Source organism: Nesoenas mayeri (assembly GCF_963082525.1).
Source record: "Nesoenas mayeri genome assembly, chromosome: 3".
Lineage (NCBI taxonomy): Eukaryota > Metazoa > Chordata > Aves > Columbiformes > Columbidae > Nesoenas > Nesoenas mayeri.
The window spans coordinates 16,892,563-16,912,952 of NC_137544.1; the positions used below are offsets into that span (position 1 = coordinate 16,892,563).

Genomic DNA, 20,390 nt, shown 5'->3' on the forward strand with positions numbered 1-20,390 from the left:
AATACTTGTGCCCACATCATGTACTTCATGATGTTCTTCACTCTCTCCAGCATACTTAAGAACTACAAGCTAGAGACTCAAGTTAATACTGGAAATAGAAGTACTATTATTAACGTTATGTCATGGCTGTCTTTGATGTTTTGGACTGAAATCAGCTTGGAAAGAAAGCATTCAGAATGTGATGAGTAAGTCCTTACAGCTGCCAGTGCATTCATATGAAGATGAAGTATATTTGTGCAGCATTAAAAAGCTTTGCCAGTGGTGTCAAAGTTGATAGACACAAATGTTTTGAGTATGGACTTGAAGGAAGTGGCTGTTATTAGAGGGGCCGTGCTTGGAAGTCTCCTCTGAAAATGAGTGTTCCTTTATATTTGGTACTGTATAAACACACAGTAACAGACTTTGCTACAAAGCGCACACTGCCTTAACATAAACATCTCCCATATGGATACTACCTCAAAATAAGCATTACTGCTTCTCCTCCATTTCTGCAGATTTCAACCATGAAGTGAGGTTGAGCCTGAAGGGCAGGACTCTTAATTAGCCACATTTTCATCATGGAAGACACTTGTTATTGTTTGATCAGAAACTGCGTATGAAAGCATTGCCACAAAATTTACGATCTTTGGGTTGAAAGAGGGATCCTTGTTTCTTTCTATCAGTTAAACAAGAAGAGATCTCCTTATTAATCTTTTAAGTGTCCCTCACCTTTATCAGATACCTGTACCGTTGTCTCTGGACTTGTCTTTCTGACATTTCCCAATAAATTGAAGAAAATTACCACACATTTGATTTTGATTTTTGTCATGGAATTGCTTTTTTTCAGCTTTACTGTGGAAATTGTTATTTTTTCCTTATTTTTTTCCTTTTTTTTTTTTTTTTTTTTTTTAAGTATCAGGGCAGCAATTTTCAGCAAATAGTTGGAAAATTGACCGTTGGCTTTCAAATAATACTTATTCTGACTTTTCAGCTCTTAGTAGTTCGGCAGTAAGCAATTATTGGGTAATTGTACAAACTGTTAGTTTTCTTTTATACTGGATGAAGGTTAGCAATTGGGCAGAAGAAGATCCATCTGTACTGCTGTCTGGTTGCTGTGCAAAAAGCATCGGCTCTCCTGCATTATAAGTATTAATAGCTTTTTGTGAACATCTGTAGTTGTTTTTAATTCCTTAGCTGGTTGTTTTGGTGGAAAAGGGAAATGGTTTTGACATAACAGGCAGCAAGAACAAGAAAATACTGACATTTGAGAAACAAGGCACAACCAAGGCTTCATTAATTGTGATAAAGTTGGGCAATTTTTGTCAAGTATGTATCGACAAATATGATGCTTGGAGAAGTTTGTGTTTTTATAATGTTGCTGCTAGTAAAATAGCCCTATAGACTCAGGAAAAAAAAAAATATCAAAGCTTCAGCTTTAAGATCAGTTCTTCTTTTTAAATAAAATGTGCGTTATTCTGTCTTGATCTCCCAGCTCTTGCAAGAGCTCTTTTCAAAGTGTTTTTGTAGTTCATGTTATAACACGTTTTTAAAAATGTCTTTTCTCTCTAATAACTATGTTTGTTGAAAATAGAGCCATAAGATGGGAGAATAGGAATTCTGCCCCATGCACCTTGCTCACTAGCTCTTTCAGCCAAGGCAGGAAGCATCTGTGATAACTTTGTTTCCGTGGTAGAAGTGGTGGGCCAAAAATGGCTGGAGACAGGGAGAGAAAGGGTGCTGGCATCTTGCAGCTCAGAAAACCTGAATTCCATGGAGGAGACGTGCCGTGGTGTGGTGAAATGGGTAAAACCCCCTGAATCTGTGGCTGTAGATTCATTGTCTCTGCAGGTTATTGACTGTTGCAAGTGACAGATCTTGCATCTTCAAACTGTTATTTTAGGCACAGTGCATGATCAGGTAGGATTCAGTGCTTCTGCTTATATTTAGGTGACCATTTTCCAAAGCCTATTTCATTAGCAGTGAGAACTATACTGCCTTTTTTTTTAAATTAACAGCTTAAACCAAACAAAAATACCATACAAAACCAACCAACCAAACCAAGCAAAAAGCCACATGGGCTTTAATTCATCCAGAGTGTGTTATTGAGGCCACAGGCATTCATTGCGGTTTGCAGGTTTGAATACTTTTTTTTTTCCTTCTGAACAGAGAAGATTTGTTAAAAATGAGAAAATAAAAAGCACAAAGATGACATAAATTCCAAGGAGGTTATGTGTGACATTGACAGAAGAGCGTAAAAGGCAGCATTCCTGAATTTTATTTGGTGCTTTAGCCTCTAGACTACTGTTTCTCTTGTACTTCATAGTCTGTGTTTTGATTCTAAGTGCCTCTCGGTGCCTTGTTAGAGCTAGCGTGCAAAACTTTATACAGTCGTGTTGCTGTTGCTGCTTCTCAGTGGATTGTAGGCCCTGTGGGCCTGTATGATTAATTGTGCCATCCAATTAGGAATTATCTATATCAGTTAAATTCCCCTGCTGCTTTGGCTGCTTTTTTGAATGAGGCAAATGCCTTCTGTGCTGTGAAATAGCACGATTCTGGAGGGTTTGGCAGCAACGATTGGCTTTTGATATTAAAAAGAAGCTGATATGAAGAGGAAGCTTAGTCTAAAATCTGAATTAGTGGATAAAAATGGCACAGTAGTGTATTAAAAATCAGTTTCATGGCATAAATAATATTTGCCTCCATATTTCTTTTTAACATGGAATTTAAAAACTTCTTTAATGATTTATTAAAGATGGTGGCTATATCGGAAGATTTGAGATTTCTCGCGATTCAAATTAAATGTTTTGCCAAACTTCCTCTTGATGAAAATCCTTGTAGCTGTCAGCGACCTTTTTCTCCTTTTCTTTTGCTACATGTAAAGGTTTGATCCCTCAAACACTTTTTTTTTCCTAAGAAATAACTTTGTTTTTACAAATGCATGGCATAAATTACTTTTACATTTTTAAAAGACTTGAATAGATGTCTTTAAAAGTTTTATTATAAACTTTCTTATGACTTTCGCACAGGTCACGCAAATGGGAATTTTTTAATGTAGATAGCTTAGTGCAGTTAATGACAATGGGTTTGCATTTTCTGTAGCTACTCCAAACGTTGAAACTGTGAATTTATGCTCATGTTTTACAGTTACATTCGGCACAAAGCGTGCCTGTAAACTGCACTAGCTGTGTCACCGGTCTTGCACCAAAATAGTTGATTTAATTTTCAAATTGCCAGAGTACATACAGCAGGTTTTGTAATAGCTTAGTATGTCTAAGTGTTATTTAATGCACACCTACATTAATCATTGCTGAGTAACCAGTGCTACCAATTTATATTATTGGTGTAAATTTTTTATTCTTCTGTGCACATGATTTTCCATATCATGTTGCTCTCTAGATGGGACTTTGAGGTGTTACTCTCATTATAAGCTGAGCTGTTGATATAAGCTGTACCTGAGGAGGTAAAATATTCTGTGTTTGTTTTCTTACACATGTGCTAAATTATAACTATTGAGGCTGAAACTTGCTGTCTGAATGGCTGTTCCATCGGTCTGCTAGGAAGCGGGATAATTTTTGTGCTCTATTTCAAGGCAAGTTGTATATCTTCAGTTCTTTATGTATCTCAGTGTGAGGATACAGTGAAGCCATATGTCAGCTCCACACGGGTCAGTGTGGGTTAAGATGGGAGATGCAATTAGGAAAAAGCTAAATGTTAAGTTTTGGCTTTGTTTACTTCAGCAAGTAATGCAGTACAGGAGGAATGCTTCTGTGGAATTTAGTGATTGGCACTGAGGATCCAACATTGATCCTACAATTATTTTGGGAAATACTGCTTTTGCCTTGGGTCAGTCCATGGGCTATATGAGCACTGACCTTTGGAACACATCTTCTAGTTTGGTTTAGCTTAAAAGGAATCAGGTTTGTGTATTTGGGCACCAATACAATGCACACCAAAGCATCTGAGGCAAGGATGACTGGGAGATTTGCTGCAGCAGCCCTCTCCTGATCTGAACTAAAACACTGTACAGATGCAGACATTGTCTTGCAGCTGGAATTGGAAGTGAATGGGATACAATTTGGGAGCCCAGATAGTCCGTTTCTCTTTCTACCCTCTATAGGATTGGTAAGGGTTTACTCTTATTTCCATGTGGAAATTAATACCTATTTCTAATAGCTAAAGTGGTAGAAATCTATGCTTTGTACTGAAGCAGGTAATTGCAAACAAATAAGCTTCGACTTTGTGATATATATGCTGTGCTTTCCATTTCTTTATAAAATGTAAGAAATCAGATATTCAAAGTGTTTACCAAGTGAATATACAGCCTGTAATAGCAGAAAAGTGTCAGATGAAGATTACCTTTGTGACTGTAACACAGCCCAGTGGCAGCTACATGCTCTTCCATATGAGCTCCTTCTCTTATTCAGAATACAAATCAGTAGTAAACCACAGAGTCTGAGTGACCTGGAGAAACAAGATGATGAAAGTATGTTGTAGTGATGATTTTCAGTCTTGCTTGCATTTTGGGATACTTTGGGCCTGATTTATGGGCATGCTGATATTCAAAACAGCAGCTGAAGTTATATTTTCAGAGTACAGCTTCAGTTTAAGTTCTGTTAAAAGTACTGACTGAAGAACTAGGCACTGAGTGTCTGAAAATGGGCAACCAAAGTTAGTGGGCATTTATTTTACCCACTGGGTTTTCATCACTGTGTGCCAGTCAGCCACCTTTCGAACAGGAATAGGAATACTGATCTTGCAGTGTTTACATTTATTTTATGTAGGCTTCCCACATTTAGGACAGAACTGCATAAACATGTCTATGGGGAAATGTAAGGTGTTTCTATTCAGTACAGGATGCAGATGGTAAGCATTTAATGGGTCATAGAATGAGAGCAAAAACCGTCAATTGTCTGTTTGCTGAATGAAGCAGAAATCCTGCTGGCGAAAATGGAATAAAGCAGCAGAAAGAATATTATCAGAAGCAGGTATGCGTAAGGGCTAAACTGAAGCTGCACGGCTCACAAATCTTAACTGCTTCATAGCTTGGTTTTACAAATATGTATTTAAAGCTTTGGGAGGACTTGATGTGATACAAGTCTGCAAAACCTTTGGTTCTTTGTAATCGGCATTTGGTACACAACGAGGCAAGTGTCAGGATTGGATTGTTAAGAGTAGAGAAGAAACACAGGGTGGTGTGTGAACATCCTGGTAATGTCCTTCATGCATCCAAGTATGCATATGTTTGTGCAGATTTTGGGAAAAACAGTTTATAAATACACATTAGTAGTTCTGGAGCCACTTGCGAGGAAGGCTTTCAGAACAAGATTGTGTTGCTTGAGTCATTTAGTTGTGTGTGCAAAACACGAACATCATGAATTGACATCCTTGGAACTTTTGCTTGTGGGGTTGGTCTGAATTTTATTGCTGTTCTCAAAATATTCTTATGGAGGAAGGTGGGGTTTTGGTTTAACAGGTTACTGTTTTTCAGATAGGGATTTTGGTCATTTGGGTTAGTAACTAAAGCAAGAGTGAGCACTTGGGAAAGGAGTCAGCAGGTAGGGAGCGAAGAGGAGACACTTTGTTCAGATTCACTTTGCACGTTTTCATGAGGCTTTTCCACATTCCTGAACCTGCAGGCTCACCCTGAATTGTGAAATTCAAGTTTGGTTTTGAGAGATGATGATACAGGTCAGAGATGCCAAGCACTTCTCCCCTTTGCCATGGTAATAGTAAGTGCCAGATGATGCCTATTTTTCTTCCCTGGGTCTTGCTACCCTAGTTGGAGAGGTAATCTGAAAAAGAGGGACATCATGAGACACCAACAGGCAAATTATCTGTAATGCAGCCAAAACAGTGATGTCTGGATGTTCAGTAAAACCAGCAAAGCTGACTTGTCCACTGTGCTATCGCTTATGGACACAGGTATTCATCCCCATTCCCTTCCCTCTGTCTCTCCACCTCAGCTTCACAGTGTGTCTGTCCCAGTTTTCTCCTCTGTCTCCCTCTACCTCCTAATATATCTTGGGTGACAATTTTTTGGGTCAGTAACATGCTCTGTGATATATACATAGCTTAATTTCTATAGTAAATATCAAACACAAATATCGAGACTGAGTTAATAGTTAGGTGATTTGGCTTTTTTTCATTTTTTTATTTCTTGACTTCTATTTTTTAAAAAAAATGTTATGAGTTTGTTTCCCTTTCAGTGGCTCATTAAACTTGACAGTTTTGTATGAAACCTTTCCACTAAATCCACAGATTCGTCCAGAGTTATAAACCTTGCTCTGTTTCATTTGCATCATTGCTTACAAAGGAGAGAAAACAGGTCAAGTCATACCCTGAAAGAATATCTCCTCATTCATTTAGGATTTTTAAAATGCTGTTAAAAGCATAGTGTAGATGTGGGAATAAGAGAATGGATGGTAAGGTGTATGTGATGGTTTAGTTTAGGCAACTGCTCTTGTTAAAAAGAGCAGCCCTGTATCTGAGCCTCTTTCCCTGTGGAACTTGGTATTACAGAAGATTTTAGGGTGATTCAGAAAAAGGGGAATTATCCTTGTATTTGCAAATGGGAAATCTGTGCAATTGTTACAAAGATGATAGTTCTGTACGAAGTTGGTGTTATTTAGCTTCTACTGGAAATATTACCATGTTTACATACATTCAGAACTTTACCTGTTACTGCCTGAAGCTTGACTGAAAAATGATGAAGGAATGGACTGGCTGAATTATAGCACTAGAGGTGTGCACTGTGTTCCTGCAAACATCAATCTTAGGCCTGTTGCTATCAATATAAAAACTGTTGTCATTGTACCCTGTAGTATTAGAATAAAGTATATATTTCAGCTAAGTGACATCAAAGAGGCTGAAACGCTGTTGTGCTAAGGGCCAGTCAAGCGTGCGGTGTGTGCAAGAGTCTCGTATTGAAGTGCTTATGACCTGAGGGAGTGGTCCCCAAGCTGTTGCTTAGGTTGACTTGGGATGATGCTATTAGACACAGAACATTGTTAGGCAGTTTTCTACAGCAGAAAAAAAAATCCATAGGATGGGAAATATTCTTTTCTAAATAAAGGAATTCATCTGGCTTTCTGTAGCTTAAGCCAGTTTTGGTAGCGGTTACTGTATTTGAGGAAATTATTTCTTTACCATGCTCTTACTGTTATTTTTTTTTTCCAGGCCATAGTCAAAATGATTCTTTTCTGCTCATTGGTTTGTTTTTTTTAATTCCACTTTTCAGTGCCCTAATGTCTTTAAATATTTAATATACAAGAGATTTTCTATCTTCTAGAATAAATGGCCTGAAGCGAGGAGGAATTTCTGAAACTATGTTACTTGAATGTACAAGAAGAAAGTCCAGTGTGCAGCCAAGCCGTTTATCTGATTATGTACCACTGAAGTGCACTTTGTTGAGCTCTGCTTCTGCACGGGACACTGAAGTGATCTGCCGGGGATTTGTGTAGCTGATATGGTTTTATTTCAAAAATCCAAGTGAAAACCCAACCTGGGTCTTCACTCTACTGGGAGAATATGATTCCATGGTTGATAGAGTGGTTTGGTATACAGAAAATTTACAGGAAGATACATACAAATTATTATTTTTTTCTTGATTCATAGGTCGCTTCTACAGGTTTGATCTGTTTTTCCTTCTTAGCTGCTCAGGAGAGCACTGTTTTGTGCTCTATGGAGGGAGGTTCTTGGGAGAAGCTCTCTGAGGCTGATGTGCTAAGAGCTGTGGCAGAGCCAGAGGTTCTGCACATTGATTGATTGAGTATTTCTGTTAATCTTTAATACACAAGTGTGTGACAACTTTTTTCTTCTTTTATACAGGTCAACTTTGTAGTGTGCCAACTGTTTGCCTTGCTTGCGGCTATTTGGTTTCGAACATACCTTCATTCAAGCAAAACTAGCCCATTTATAAGACATGTTGTTGCAACCCTCCTGGGCCTTTATCTTGCACTTTTTTGTTTTGGATGGTAAGTTGCACTTAAATTCACTTTTCAGGGACTTGTAGATTTTCATTTCTTGTTTGCAGGAAAGTGTTATGAAGAATGATCTAATTCTATGGTTTTTAGCTGCTGCAAATGATTTAGCTTAAATTTAAAAGCTTAGATTTAAAATTTAAATTTAATGGGAGATTTAAATTTAAATTTAAAAGCTTAGATTTTAAATTTAAAGCTTAGATTTAGCTTAAATTTTCTGATGCAGGGCACAAATTTTGAAAGATCTTCCATTTGCACACTGGTAAGTAACACGCTGTTTTGGGAGGATGAAGCAAGTGCAGTTTGTTTAATTTGTACCAGCTTTTCTGTAAAATTGCTTGAGAAGTATTTTCTTGAGGCACAGCACAGGTGTGCTGACTAAGGTCATTTCTCTTAATATTCACTGCATGAGATAACTTGCTGTGTCTTTTTCTGAATATTGAATATAGTCTGACATTTTGGAGGAAGAGTGGCCAGAACTGCAGTACTGATGAAAAAATACCTGGAAAAAGGGCCTGGTCTCAATTTGAGAGTGTTTGTGGGGAGGAGAGGCCTCTCTTATGTTTTGGAGGGAAGGCGTGTTTTGTTTTGTTCTTTTGGTGCGTGTGTGTTTTTTCTTTTTAACACAAATTTTCTCTGACTGCTGCTTTCACATCTTGATCTTTTCACAGTGTAGCAAGCCAGAATTTTAGTAGGTCTAATAAAGGATATGCATTTAGTTGAGCGAATTTTTTTTCTTTCAAAAATAGCTTACTAAATGGCTCTCATTTTCCCAAGCTGGTTTAAGATTAATTAATTACCAGTTTTGTTCAATTGCATGGTAAACAAAGTGCTTGCTTGGCGTTAAGTATATAGAAGACTTATACTGACTATTGCTGAACTAGGGGGAATTAATCAAGCTGTTGTGCAGGTGGGAAGGTGCACACTGTGTGCACAAACAGCCTGTGTAGAAATAAATCTTGGAATTCCAAACCACAGATTTGGCCTCTGCGTTGACATGTTGCAGAGGCTTCTCAACATGAGTCGATATGTATTACTTTTAAATTTAGGGAAGGAAAACCAGTAGGTTTTATTATTTGGATTTACATGTACAATTTACCTGTATATACAATTCCATAACTCCTGTGCATTTCTTAAACTTTTGGCTGTGGTATTCTGCTTTCAGAGAATGATCTGATGACAAATACTTCCAGTTTTAGCACCAAATGAGCAGGATGATGCAGGAGATAGGTGCTCCTCTGTGTGGTTTTTGTGAGAGCTGTGTAAGCTTTCGAAGCACATTCTGTATCCATTGTACTGGAAACAGATATTGCTAATTGTCGCTTGTAATTAGAAAGTGTTAACAATATATTCATGTCTGAAATTTGGGGATCGGAGACTTTAGAAAGAAACAATCTCCATCCCCAACAGACAGAAATAAAGGTTTGTAGAAGCCTCTCATTGGCAATACACACTGGAAAAGAAATTTGAGAGAAATTATATGCCATAGTAGAAATCCTGATTATTCTGGTTCACTTTGGATCATACTTAAAGCAATTATTTCAGTAATTAATTTCTGTTTTACTAAAAGATTTTTTTCTTGCAATCATGGAACTAAAAGCTTTTTAAAAATGCTGAAAAGAACATAATTTGAACTGTTAAAAGTGTACGTTTTCAGAAAGCTGATACTTCTGTTGCACTTGTGCCAACTCTTTTTCCTATTGCTTAAGTATGTGTTACACAAGCATGTTTTTCAAGAGTTTTGTTTGGTTCCACTCCCCCATACCCAAGGAATCTGAGTATATGTATAGGTTACAATCCTTGTTACAATATTTATTAGTCATTATGTTGTCCTCTTCAATTTCAGGTATGTTAGTTTTTAGTCACATTTGTAGTGCTTGTGATAGTGATGTAGGACAGGAAGAGAAGGAATAATTTCCTTGGGACAAATAGCATAAAAGGCCTAGAATACCCTTTGTATATAGCTAAAATGTACTATTTTAGTTTGTATTTAAATGTTTCCCTTTTAATTTTTGAATTGGAGATCAATCATATTGCGACCGTTAACAACTCTGGAAGAGAACTATTTTCAGAGAGTGTAATCCCGATGTAGTGCTACATGTCAACCCCATTTTGGTCAGGTTTTGATATTTTATCATGTCCCTTTCTCTATTTAAGAAGCAAACCACTTAAATTTCTGTCATTTCACTAATGCCTGTTTTTGCTACGCATGTTGGTAATACATGGCTGCTATGAAAAGAAAAAGTGAATATGTTTTTAATTGGCAATTGCTTACGTTAAACGTGCATTTGAATTTTAGGTAGTCATATCTTAGATGAGACTAGCTAGTAGTGAAGCATGGCAGTGTGTGCAGATTGGATCTTCCATAAAAAGCCCAGATTTTCAAGGTCAGTTAATATCCAAGTGAATTGTCTTCCCACAGTTCATCATATGTAGACTTTGTGGGATTTTAGCTAAATAGAACTGGGTTTCTTTTTGAAAGTTTTTGAAGACAGTTCTGTATGAATAGGTGACTTGTGAAATTAGGAAATTGCTGATGATAAGCGGAAAGGAAGTATCTATATAACAAAATAGTAGCTGTTTTTAATGGGAAAAATTCCAAAACTAGATTGTTTTGTCATTCAGCACATGTAAGTGTGCTGCTGAGGCACTTAAAGTACCAGAGCCAAAGAGAATCAACTTATCGGATGCTTTTCCCCAGTGGTTTGCCAGCAGTGCTCTGCTGGTGCTCTCTTTTTAAAACAAAACAGACCTCCCAAACAAGGATGATGTGGTAAGCTGTGAAAAATAAATAAGAACGAGAGGTTAGAACACCTTTGTGAAATAAGTCTGTGGGTTTGTGGTATGCAGGGTTTTTTTTGTTTGTGTTTTTGAGACCATCATCGCCATGATCCCTTTATGACCTGGGGTGAAGAGACTGGCTGTACAGATTTACCATTTATATTGACTGGGAAATCCTCCCATATGCAGATATTGTAGAACTAACATATTGTTTGCCTTATCTGAGATACCTGTTGTTGGAAACAGATAAAAGATGAGTATGGAAATTGAACCACAAAATATTAATGTTATTTGTACATGAAATAATGCCAAGTGGAAGTATTATGAGATAGAATCCTTGTATTTTAAGGATTACCAGTATTTACTGTCTTCTTGTTTATGAGTTCTAGCCAAGTCTGTAGTTTTTGTTAATTGCTGCTGTCTGTGTTGTGCTAAAGGGCAAAACTCTCAACAGAAGGCAGGGCTGTAGGAAACCTAAATAGAACAAAAGGCTTTGCTGGAAGCAGTGATGGATTTAAAATTTGGCAAACCTATTTAATTTCATGTTAAATAAATACATGCAGGCAGTTTACTAGCATTAATGAAAAAGCCGTGAGGGTTTACTATTATTTTTTTTTTTTCCCTAGGTATGCCTTACATTTTGTTATACAAAGTGGAATTTCCTACTATATCATGATCATAATAGGAGTGGAAAATATGCACAAGTAAGTTTCCGTTGTAAAATATTATTTTGCTTTTACAAGAATGCTACTGTTTAGGTTTTTTAGTAACTGTGTACATATGTCATTTTTCTGGTTGTCTCATAATATTTCAGTACTTGAATTCTGTTAACCATGGTTTTATTTCCAGGAGATAAAATGGCTTCATCGGTATTTTTTGCCAGCTTTTTGAAATATGTAAAGCTTGTTAAAATTGGTAATATTCTACTGAGACTTCTTTTGTATTCTCAGCGTTCTGGCTTTTTTTTGTCATTACTTAATCATAAATAATTCTAGGTGTCTCACAAATGAGTTAACTCAATGTAATTTGATAACTGCCAGTGGTAGAAGGAGGAAAATGTCAACAAAATTTGTGTGAGAAATGCTGTTAGGTACTAAGTGTTTGTCATTTCCTTTTTGGGTATGTTGTTTTGTAAGAATAACAGTGTGAATGCTGTCTTAGGTTAAGAATACTATTGTAAAATTCCATACATAGGGCATTATTTCAGGTTCGCTTGAGTGCACGATTAGATTAACAGTATCTGAATCCATATAGAATGGTGCTTGTTTCTCTTTTTCAAGCATTCTTAAAAGCAGGAAAGACATTTATTTTATTACTGCATGCATACATCTTACTGTTTCACTAGCCTAGAGATCAGAACTAAATTAGGTTCCCACTGTGTTAATTCCTGCATAAATGTTTAGTAAAATAGTAAATCCTTGCTTGAATAGGTTCCTGAGGTGTGTGAGGCTGTCAGGAAAGATGCTGGTAAAAGAACCAAAACGTGTCGCACGGAGCCCAGGGGTAATTTAAGGTTGAGCGCTGTATCGCAGGATGCAGCTGGTACCACCTGCCCTCAGGACTGGTGAAGGGCCCTGTAAGTGTTTTGCTGCTGCAAAACACGTGCGTGTATATCTGTCTGTCTATCTGTCTGTCTATCTATCTGTCTATCTATCTATCTAATCAGAGTATGCATATATACCTGCATAGCCCAAGTTTGGGGATTTACTTTGTACATCACAGAGGGACCCATTGGCTGGTAGTTCTAGTTAGAGGTTATTTGTATTGTTCATAAGCTTCTTTAACTTGGAAACTGTAAAACATCAAATACCTATACATGTAAATATGGATTCAAATTATTTTTGTATTGGAAAAGCACTTTTGTAGTGTACAAAATATTTTTGTCTGTTATCCAAATTCACTCACTGAAGTAAGCTTCCTGTTTCTTTACCTGCCCTGCCTGGTGTAATGTGGATTTCATGAGTGTATGGATTAGGAAAACCATTTTCTTTCAGCTTCCATCATCTCACAGAATCGATGGGGTTGAAAAAGACCTCAGAGATCATCAAGTCCAACCCTTAGTCCAACTCCAGTCCATTTACTAGATCATGGCACTAAGTGCCATGTCCAATCTCAGTTTAAAAATCCCCAGGGATGGTGAGTCTGCCACCTCCCTGGGCAGCCATTCCAATGTCTGACCACTCTCTCTGTAAAGAATATCTTTCTAATATCCAGCCTAAATTTCCCCTGGCAGAGTTTAAGCCCATGCCCCCTTGTCCTATTGCTGACTGCCTGGGAGAAGAGACCAATCCCCACCTGGCTATAACTTCCCTTCAGGTAGTTCTAGAGAGTGATGAGGTTACCGCTAAGCCCCCTCTTTTCCTAATACAGTTCCTCAGTCTCTCCAGCCTCTCTAAAAATTCTTTAAACAGATCAGAAGGAACTGAAGTTCTTGGACTGCTTGTCAGTTCAGCTGCTGTGTGCTAGGCATGCCGGCTTTCTTTACCATCTGAAGCAAGGAAAGGTTTTTGATAAACTTCTATGTTCTCCAAAGCAGACTTTCAAGTCTGAGGCTGATACTCTTCTAAACCTCTGTTTTATTTTGGATCCTAAAAGTCTCTGCTCTACAAGGTTCCTACCTTTGTGATTTTCCTGAGGGAACTGAACCTTGTGCAGCTGTTGTTTCCAGGTTGGTCTTGACAATAGGTGGTATGTTAAAGCCCTACTTGAGCAACAGAAAAGGGAGGCGAGTGTGAAAAGGAAGAAATGGATAAAACCCTGAGGCTTGTGGGGCGGGGAGGGAAGAACTGACCATATTGAAGAAAACCTCACCTTTATAGTTTAGCAACTTTAGAGCACAGTTAATTAACAGAAAATGAGTTACCTGAGACTTGGTTTTAACAAAAATTGTTCAGTTTTAGCTCTTTTAGCTCTTATCTTTTAATTTGTGACTAAGCTATCTTAACATTTATTTGATGGTTTCATAGCTCAGGTAATTGTGAAACTGAAAAATATGTTTAAACAGGTTCTCGGTTCCAATGAATTCGCATTTGGTAGCAGATGTTATGCTAGTTTTTTTTTTTCTTATAAATTCTTCTACTCCTCTTAAAATACAAAATCCCAAGTGCCACAAAGTGCTTTTCCTTAAAGCATTTGGCTACTGTTACTAAGAGCTATGTAAGCAATGCTTGCACATGTGTTTTGATGACAGGGGTTTTAAGGTTTCTCGGTAACTCTTTCTCTCTTGACTTGATTGTTCATTTTATGGTTGGTAAATAATGTTGCTCAGCCTGTGGGGAAAGTTAATCACAGGGCTCACAGTTGCTCCACTGAAGTCAGTAGTTTTTTCAGTGACTTCACTGACAATATATAGAAGTCCCAGCTGTGTTGGTGTAGAAAATAAATCTGTTTAAAAATAATACCTGTCGAATTGGTCATTTAAATTTCTTAAATGTGCTAATTTAAAGTCAAATGATAGACATGATATTCATGTCTGATATCTTCTGTTTTATACTTAAAGTTTCAGAATGATAGTTTTCTTGTTCCAGAGGTTGAAGTTGAACTACCAAAACTTAAGGAGGTTATTTCTGGCTTTAGAAAACAAAACAAAAAAAAAGACTTATCTGTTTTCTGGCACATTTAAGTTACAAAAAGTAAATTTATGAGGGATCCAGAGACGTGAGATAATAGCAGTAAATCTGTAAGGAGCTGACGTGTGTGTGTGTGCCACAAGGGCCACAAAGCCGCTGAAGGGACTGGAGCGTCTCTCCTGGGAGGAGAGGCTGAAGAAGCTGGGACTGTTGAGCCTGGAGAAGGCTCAACAGGATCTCATCCACGTGTGTAAATACCTGGGGGAGGGAGCCAGCCTCTCAGTGGTGCCCAGTGACAGGACCAGAGGTGATGGGCACAAACTGAAACACAGAAGGTGCCATCTGAACAGCAGGGAACACTTTTAGTTACTGTGAGAGAGGCTGTGGAATCTCCCACCTTAGAGATATTCAGAAGCTGTAAGGACACGGTCCTGGGCAGCTGACTCTGGGTGTCCGTGGGGGCTGGACTAGATGACCTCCCGAGGTCCCTGCCAACCCTGGCTGTTCTGTGTTTCTATTTTATTTTGATGTATGTACAGTTCTTTGTGCTGTACCTGCATTCACGTATGTGAGCTGTTTGAACATGGTAATGTGAAGTGATATTTAAACAACTTTGGTTTTACCTGGTCTGGCCCTTGTGGAGGAGCTTCCTGGTTATCCCTTCCCTTGGGATTTGGAAACATTAGTCTGTATTAAGTTCCTTCCCTTGCACAGCCATAGCCGGGACAGAGCAATGCCTTGGGCCCTTTTCCTTCGCTCCTTGCAGTGGCTTTGACAAACAGTGGGAGATTTGGGAAAGGAGGGGTGGAGGGGATTTTACTATTTGATTTTAGCAATCTCAGATTAAGAGCTGTATAAATCATGTTCATCTGAGTAAGCAAATTCACTCAGGATGTTAATCAAGGCACTTAATTTGTCATCCAGGTTTTTAATAATGCTGAATGTCACAACTTATTGATAGACAAGTTTGCTAGTTAGCCTACAACTTGATTGCTGTGAAAAATGCTAGGTAGTGGTTAGAAGTTACGGTTTCAGTGAGATACAAAAGGGATCAAGCAAACTATTCTCACTCTTCTTGTGAACTATTGGCAAGGTTTTCTTAAGCATCTTTGTCTCTTCAGAAGTGAGAGCATTCGTAACCTGACATGATTTTTGAAAATGGGTGTTATGCTGTTTTTTGAACTTCTGTCTTTTCTAAAGGCCCTTGATCAAGGTGAATGTAAGTTTTTGTGTGATTTGTGTGTGTGTATGTGTGTGTGGGTTTTTTCAATTGCTGTCTGCTTTTGATTTGATCACAGATGGCTTAGTCTATGAAGAACATACATGATATGGGTAAAGATTTTTTTTAATCTGCAAAAGAGGATCTGAAGCAACATCTAAAGTTAGTCACCATCAAATCAGACTGAAATAACAATATCTAAAAAATCATTAAGGGTTTGACTAAGAAATGCTGTCAATTTCTAATAATAATTTTTAGCAAATCTAGGATTGGAAGCCTGCCAGTATGATTACAGTTCTTTGATGGCGTGAGGGCATGCAGACAACCGTAAACTACCTGGTATAAGTTCTCAGTTACAAATTTGTAATTGATGTAACTTGAATAAAAATGTCTTTGCATTGGTAGCTGCCAAAGAACAACAGGTATAGCACTGAGAGTAGCTGGATTCAGAATTTGAAGTATTAGTAGCTATGAACGGCTCTGCATATGTAAACTCAGTATTTCTGCACTTCTGCTTCTATGGTTAGTGCAAATGAGATAAACCTATTTCAAGAAACTAATGAGAGCTGAAGAATATTAAGTATGTTCTTATCATTCAAGCAGGTATAAATGCAAAATGGAGGAAGATGAGATCTATTGGTGCTGTAGACTTAAATAACACGACTGAAAAAACAAGTAGTGTTCTGTCACTGCAAGCATTTTTGTTGTCTTATCAGGTCTATGTTAATGGCATAAAACCCCTACTCATAATTGTAAAGTTTGTGTTTGATTAAAAAGCAATTAAAAAGTAGTTTTTTTAATAAATGAGAATCAAATACATATTAAACAGTATAATTCCTACAGTATGCATAGAAATCTTAGACCTTTCTATTAGAAATAAACACCAGGGCTAATGAATGGCTGTATTTAGGAGCATATTTCAATCATTATTAGATAAAAAGAATCAGTTTTCCATTTTGAAGTGATATGTCTTTTCTCAAAGAAAAGGGCTTGCACTTGTTGATTTCCCTCTATGAAAGGATAGATGGTCATTATATGCAGCTGTCTCAGCATGAGCAGTGCTGTAACTAAAATAGCTAGTGCAAATCTTTGATATATAAAAAAGATGATCAGGTTTTTTATTTCCAGATAAGCGGTGAGATTGCAGAATTTTGTCCCTTTCTAGTAGCCAGGATTGAGGAATGATTTGGAAATACTAAATCTAATGTGAAGAGCCATAGCAATGATTTGGGAGACTGAAACCAAGTATTGTAAAGAACCTTATTGGGTTCTTATCAAGGAACTACAAGACAGTAATGCATTTATATTGGAGACAATAATGCAGAGAACTTCTATTTTAGCAGACAAAACATTACAAAAAATTGAGTTAATAGTATTGAGAACAAGATCGCTATTTTCCTTTACATGGAAACTCTTTTCTGCTGTCAGAACAACAAGGAGGGGCTGGTGCGGAATGTGAAGCTCAAGGGCAGCATTGGATGCAGTGACCATGAAATGGTGGAGTTCAAGATCCTTAAGGCAGCAGGGAGAGTGCACAGCAAGCTCGCTACCCTGGGCTTTAGGAGAGCAGATTTCAGCCTCTTCAGGGATCTGTTTGGTAGAGTACCATGCAATAAAGGCCTGGAGGGAAGAGGGGCCCAAGGAAACTGGTTAATATTCAAGGATCACCTCCTCCAAGCTCAGGAACAATGCGTCCCAACAAAGAAGTCAGGCAAAACCCCATGTATCCTGCATGGATGAACAAGGAGCTCTTGGACAAACTCAAACACAGAAAGGAAACCTACAGAGGGAGAAAGCAAGGACAGGTAGCCTGGTAGGAATATAGAGAAACAGTATGAGCAGCCAGGGATCAGGTCAGAAAAGCTAAAGCCCTGAAAGAATTAAATCTGGCCGAGGATGTCAAGGGCAACAGAAATAGCTTCTGTAGGTGTGTTGGTGATAAAAGGAATACTAGGAAAAATGTGGGCCCTCTGTGGAAGGAAATGGGAGACCTGGTTCCCCAGGATATAGAGAACACTCAGTGACTTTTGTGCCTCAGTCTTCACCAGCAAGTGCCAAGGCAGGGACTGAGAGAATGAAGAACCACTGTAGGAGATAAAGTTTGAGACCACCTAAGGAACCTGAAGGCGCACAAGTCCAAGAGACCTGATGAAATGCATCCACGGGTCCTGAGGCAACTGGTGGATTAATTTGCTAAGCCACTGTTCATTATATTTGAGAAACTGTGGCAGTCTGGAGAAGTTCCTGCTGACTGGAAAGGGGAATCATAAACCCCGTTTTTAAAAATGGGAAAAAGGAAGACCTGGGGAACTGCAGGCCAGTCAGTTTCACCTCTGTGCCTGGCAAGATCATGGAGCAGATCCTCCTGGAAACTCTGCTGAGGTACATGGAAAACAAGGAGGTGATTCATGACAGCCAACATGGCTTCACTAAGGGCAAATTGTGCCTGACAAATTTGATGGCCTTTTACGGCAGGATTACGGGGTTGAATGGATAAGAGCAACTGACATCATCTGCCTGGACTTATGTAAAGCGTTTGATGCTTTCGCACACAACATCATTGTTTCTAAATGGGAGAGACATGGATTTCACGGATGGATCACTTGCTGGATAAAGAATTGGCTGAATGGTTGCAGTCAACAGCTCAATGTCCAAGTGAAGGCCAGTGATGAATGGTGTTCCTCAGGGGTTGGTATTGGGACTAGTGCTGTTTAGCATCCTTGTCAGCGACATGGGCAATAGGTCTGAGTGCACCATCAGCAAATTTTGTTGACAACACTAAGCTGTGCGGCGCAGTCGACACGCTGGAGGGAAGGGATGCCATCCAGAGAGACCTTGACAGGCTGGAGAGGTGGGCCTGTGTGAACCTTGTGAAGTTCAACAAGGCCAAGTGCAAGGTCCTGCACATGGGGTGGGGCAGTCCCAAGCACAGATACAGGCTGGATGGAGAATGGATTGAGAGCAGCCCTGAGGAGAATGACTTTGGAGTGTTGATTAATGGGAAGTTCAACATGACCTGGTAATATGTGCACACAGCCCAGAAAGTCTGAAAGCCAGAAAATCATATCCTGGGATGCATCAATCGAAGTGTGATCAGCAAGTTGGGGGAGGTGATTCTGCCCCTCTCCTCTGCTCTCTTGAGACCCCACCTGCAGTACAGCTGCTGGGGGCCCCCAACACAATAAGGATGTGGACCTGTTGGAGTAAGTCCAGAGAAGGGCCATGAAGATGATCAGAGGGCTGGAACACCTCTTCTGTGAGGACAGGCTGAGAGAGTTGGTGGTGTTCAGTTTGGAGAAGAGAAGGCTCCAGGGTGGCCTCCTATAAGCAGCCTCTCAGTAGCTAAAGGGGTCCTACAGGAAAGCTGGAGAGGGACTTTTTACAAGGGCATGTGGTGATATGACAAGGGGTAATGGCTTTAACGTGAAAGAGGAGAGATTTATAGTAGATATAAAGAAGGAATTATTCACACTGAGAGTGGTGAGGCACTGGCACAGGCTGCCCAGGGAAGCTGTGGATGCCCCATCCCTGGAATGTTCAAGGCCTGGTTGGACGGGGTTTTGAGCAACGTCATCTAGTGGAAGGTGTTCCTGCCCATGATGTGGGGGGTGGAGCTAGATGGTCTTTAATGTCCCTTCCAACCCAAACCATTCTATGGTTCTATGATAAGAAATACTAGTATGGCTCTATGCAGAAGGGTACTTCATCTCTCCTGTTGGTTAGTTAGGTTGTTTATTTGGTGTGGTTTTGTTTTTTTTTTTTTTTTTTGAATAGCAGAGCATATAGTCTGGCTGCTAGATGGTCTTCCTAGTTAGATAAAATCTTTGAGGCTTTAAGTGTGCAATGGCAAATAATTTTCTTGTTTTATTTGCAGAGGTGATCACTATTTTTTTTCCTTCAAGAATGTAGCTTATATTACACACATATCTTAAAAAGGTAAAAAACAGAGTTAAAATACAGAACTATCACAGATAACCAAAGCTTGTGATCTGAAATAGGCTTCATGTTTTCATGAAAATTTCTCATGGCTGTTGATTTTGTCCATAACTGCCAAGTTTCCTCTTTATATGGCTAAATCAGATGATGTACTTGAGAATGTCTTGAGTTAGCTGTGCACAGCTCAGGTTCTTGGATCCTGCTGCTGCTATCTTGGTAATGTGTGGGGACAGGACTTGCATGGAGCACATCCGATAGTTCTTTGAAGTTTAATAGCTGCCTCCCACATGCTATTTGCATCACTTTACATCAAGTTGCTCATCAAAACCACATGCAGTTTCAAACTGACCTACCAAATTTAAAGAACAAACCAAACAAAAAACCAACAAACCTCCTCCCCCCACCTCTTCACTTTTGTGGAGCTTGGAAACTGAGATTAATAGTGCTAGAGTTTGGATTATTTTTTTTTCTTGAGTGTGCTTTATTGACTTATTTATCTTCATAATTTGTTAAATGTTTGATTTTTCTGATGCTTACTTAGCGATCAGACTTGTGTATTCTGATGAGTGTGAGTGGAAACACTGACTAGCACCAGGCAGAGATTCTCTGTGCTGGAGATGGGACCATTACAAAAATAGCCATGGAAATGTGTGGCTGCATTCAATAACTTGAAAAGTGAGTGCTTGTGCTGTGAAGGAATTTCCTAGTAATCCTTAAGAATTTATTTTGAAAGTATTTGTTTTAAATAGCTTTGATAATTTCCTGTAACTCTCCTGGCTGTTCTTGGATAGAACTCAATGCATTACTTAAAACAATAAAGGTATAAGTTGAAAAATAACTTGATATATTATCCTTCTTAGAATTGGCATGTTTGGATGGAAAGGCCTTTATTGATCATATTTTTTGTAAATATAAAAATGGAATGAA

At 38.6% G+C, this 20,390-nt stretch overlaps 1 protein-coding gene across 1 annotated transcript in view; it reads left to right on the plus strand.

The window, feature by feature from the left end:
• Nucleotides 1-20,390, plus strand: part of MBOAT2 (membrane bound glycerophospholipid O-acyltransferase 2) — a gene marked incomplete at both ends in the record, with an annotated part of 93,937 nt that overhangs the window by 9,055 nt on the left and 64,492 nt on the right. Inside the window, 2 exons of the mRNA XM_080342550.1 lie at nt 7,807-7,952; nt 11,366-11,443. Of these exons, the coding sequence (XP_080198676.1) occupies nt 7,807-7,952; nt 11,366-11,443 (224 nt within the window). The remainder of the gene's footprint in view (nt 1-7,806; nt 7,953-11,365; nt 11,444-20,390) is intronic.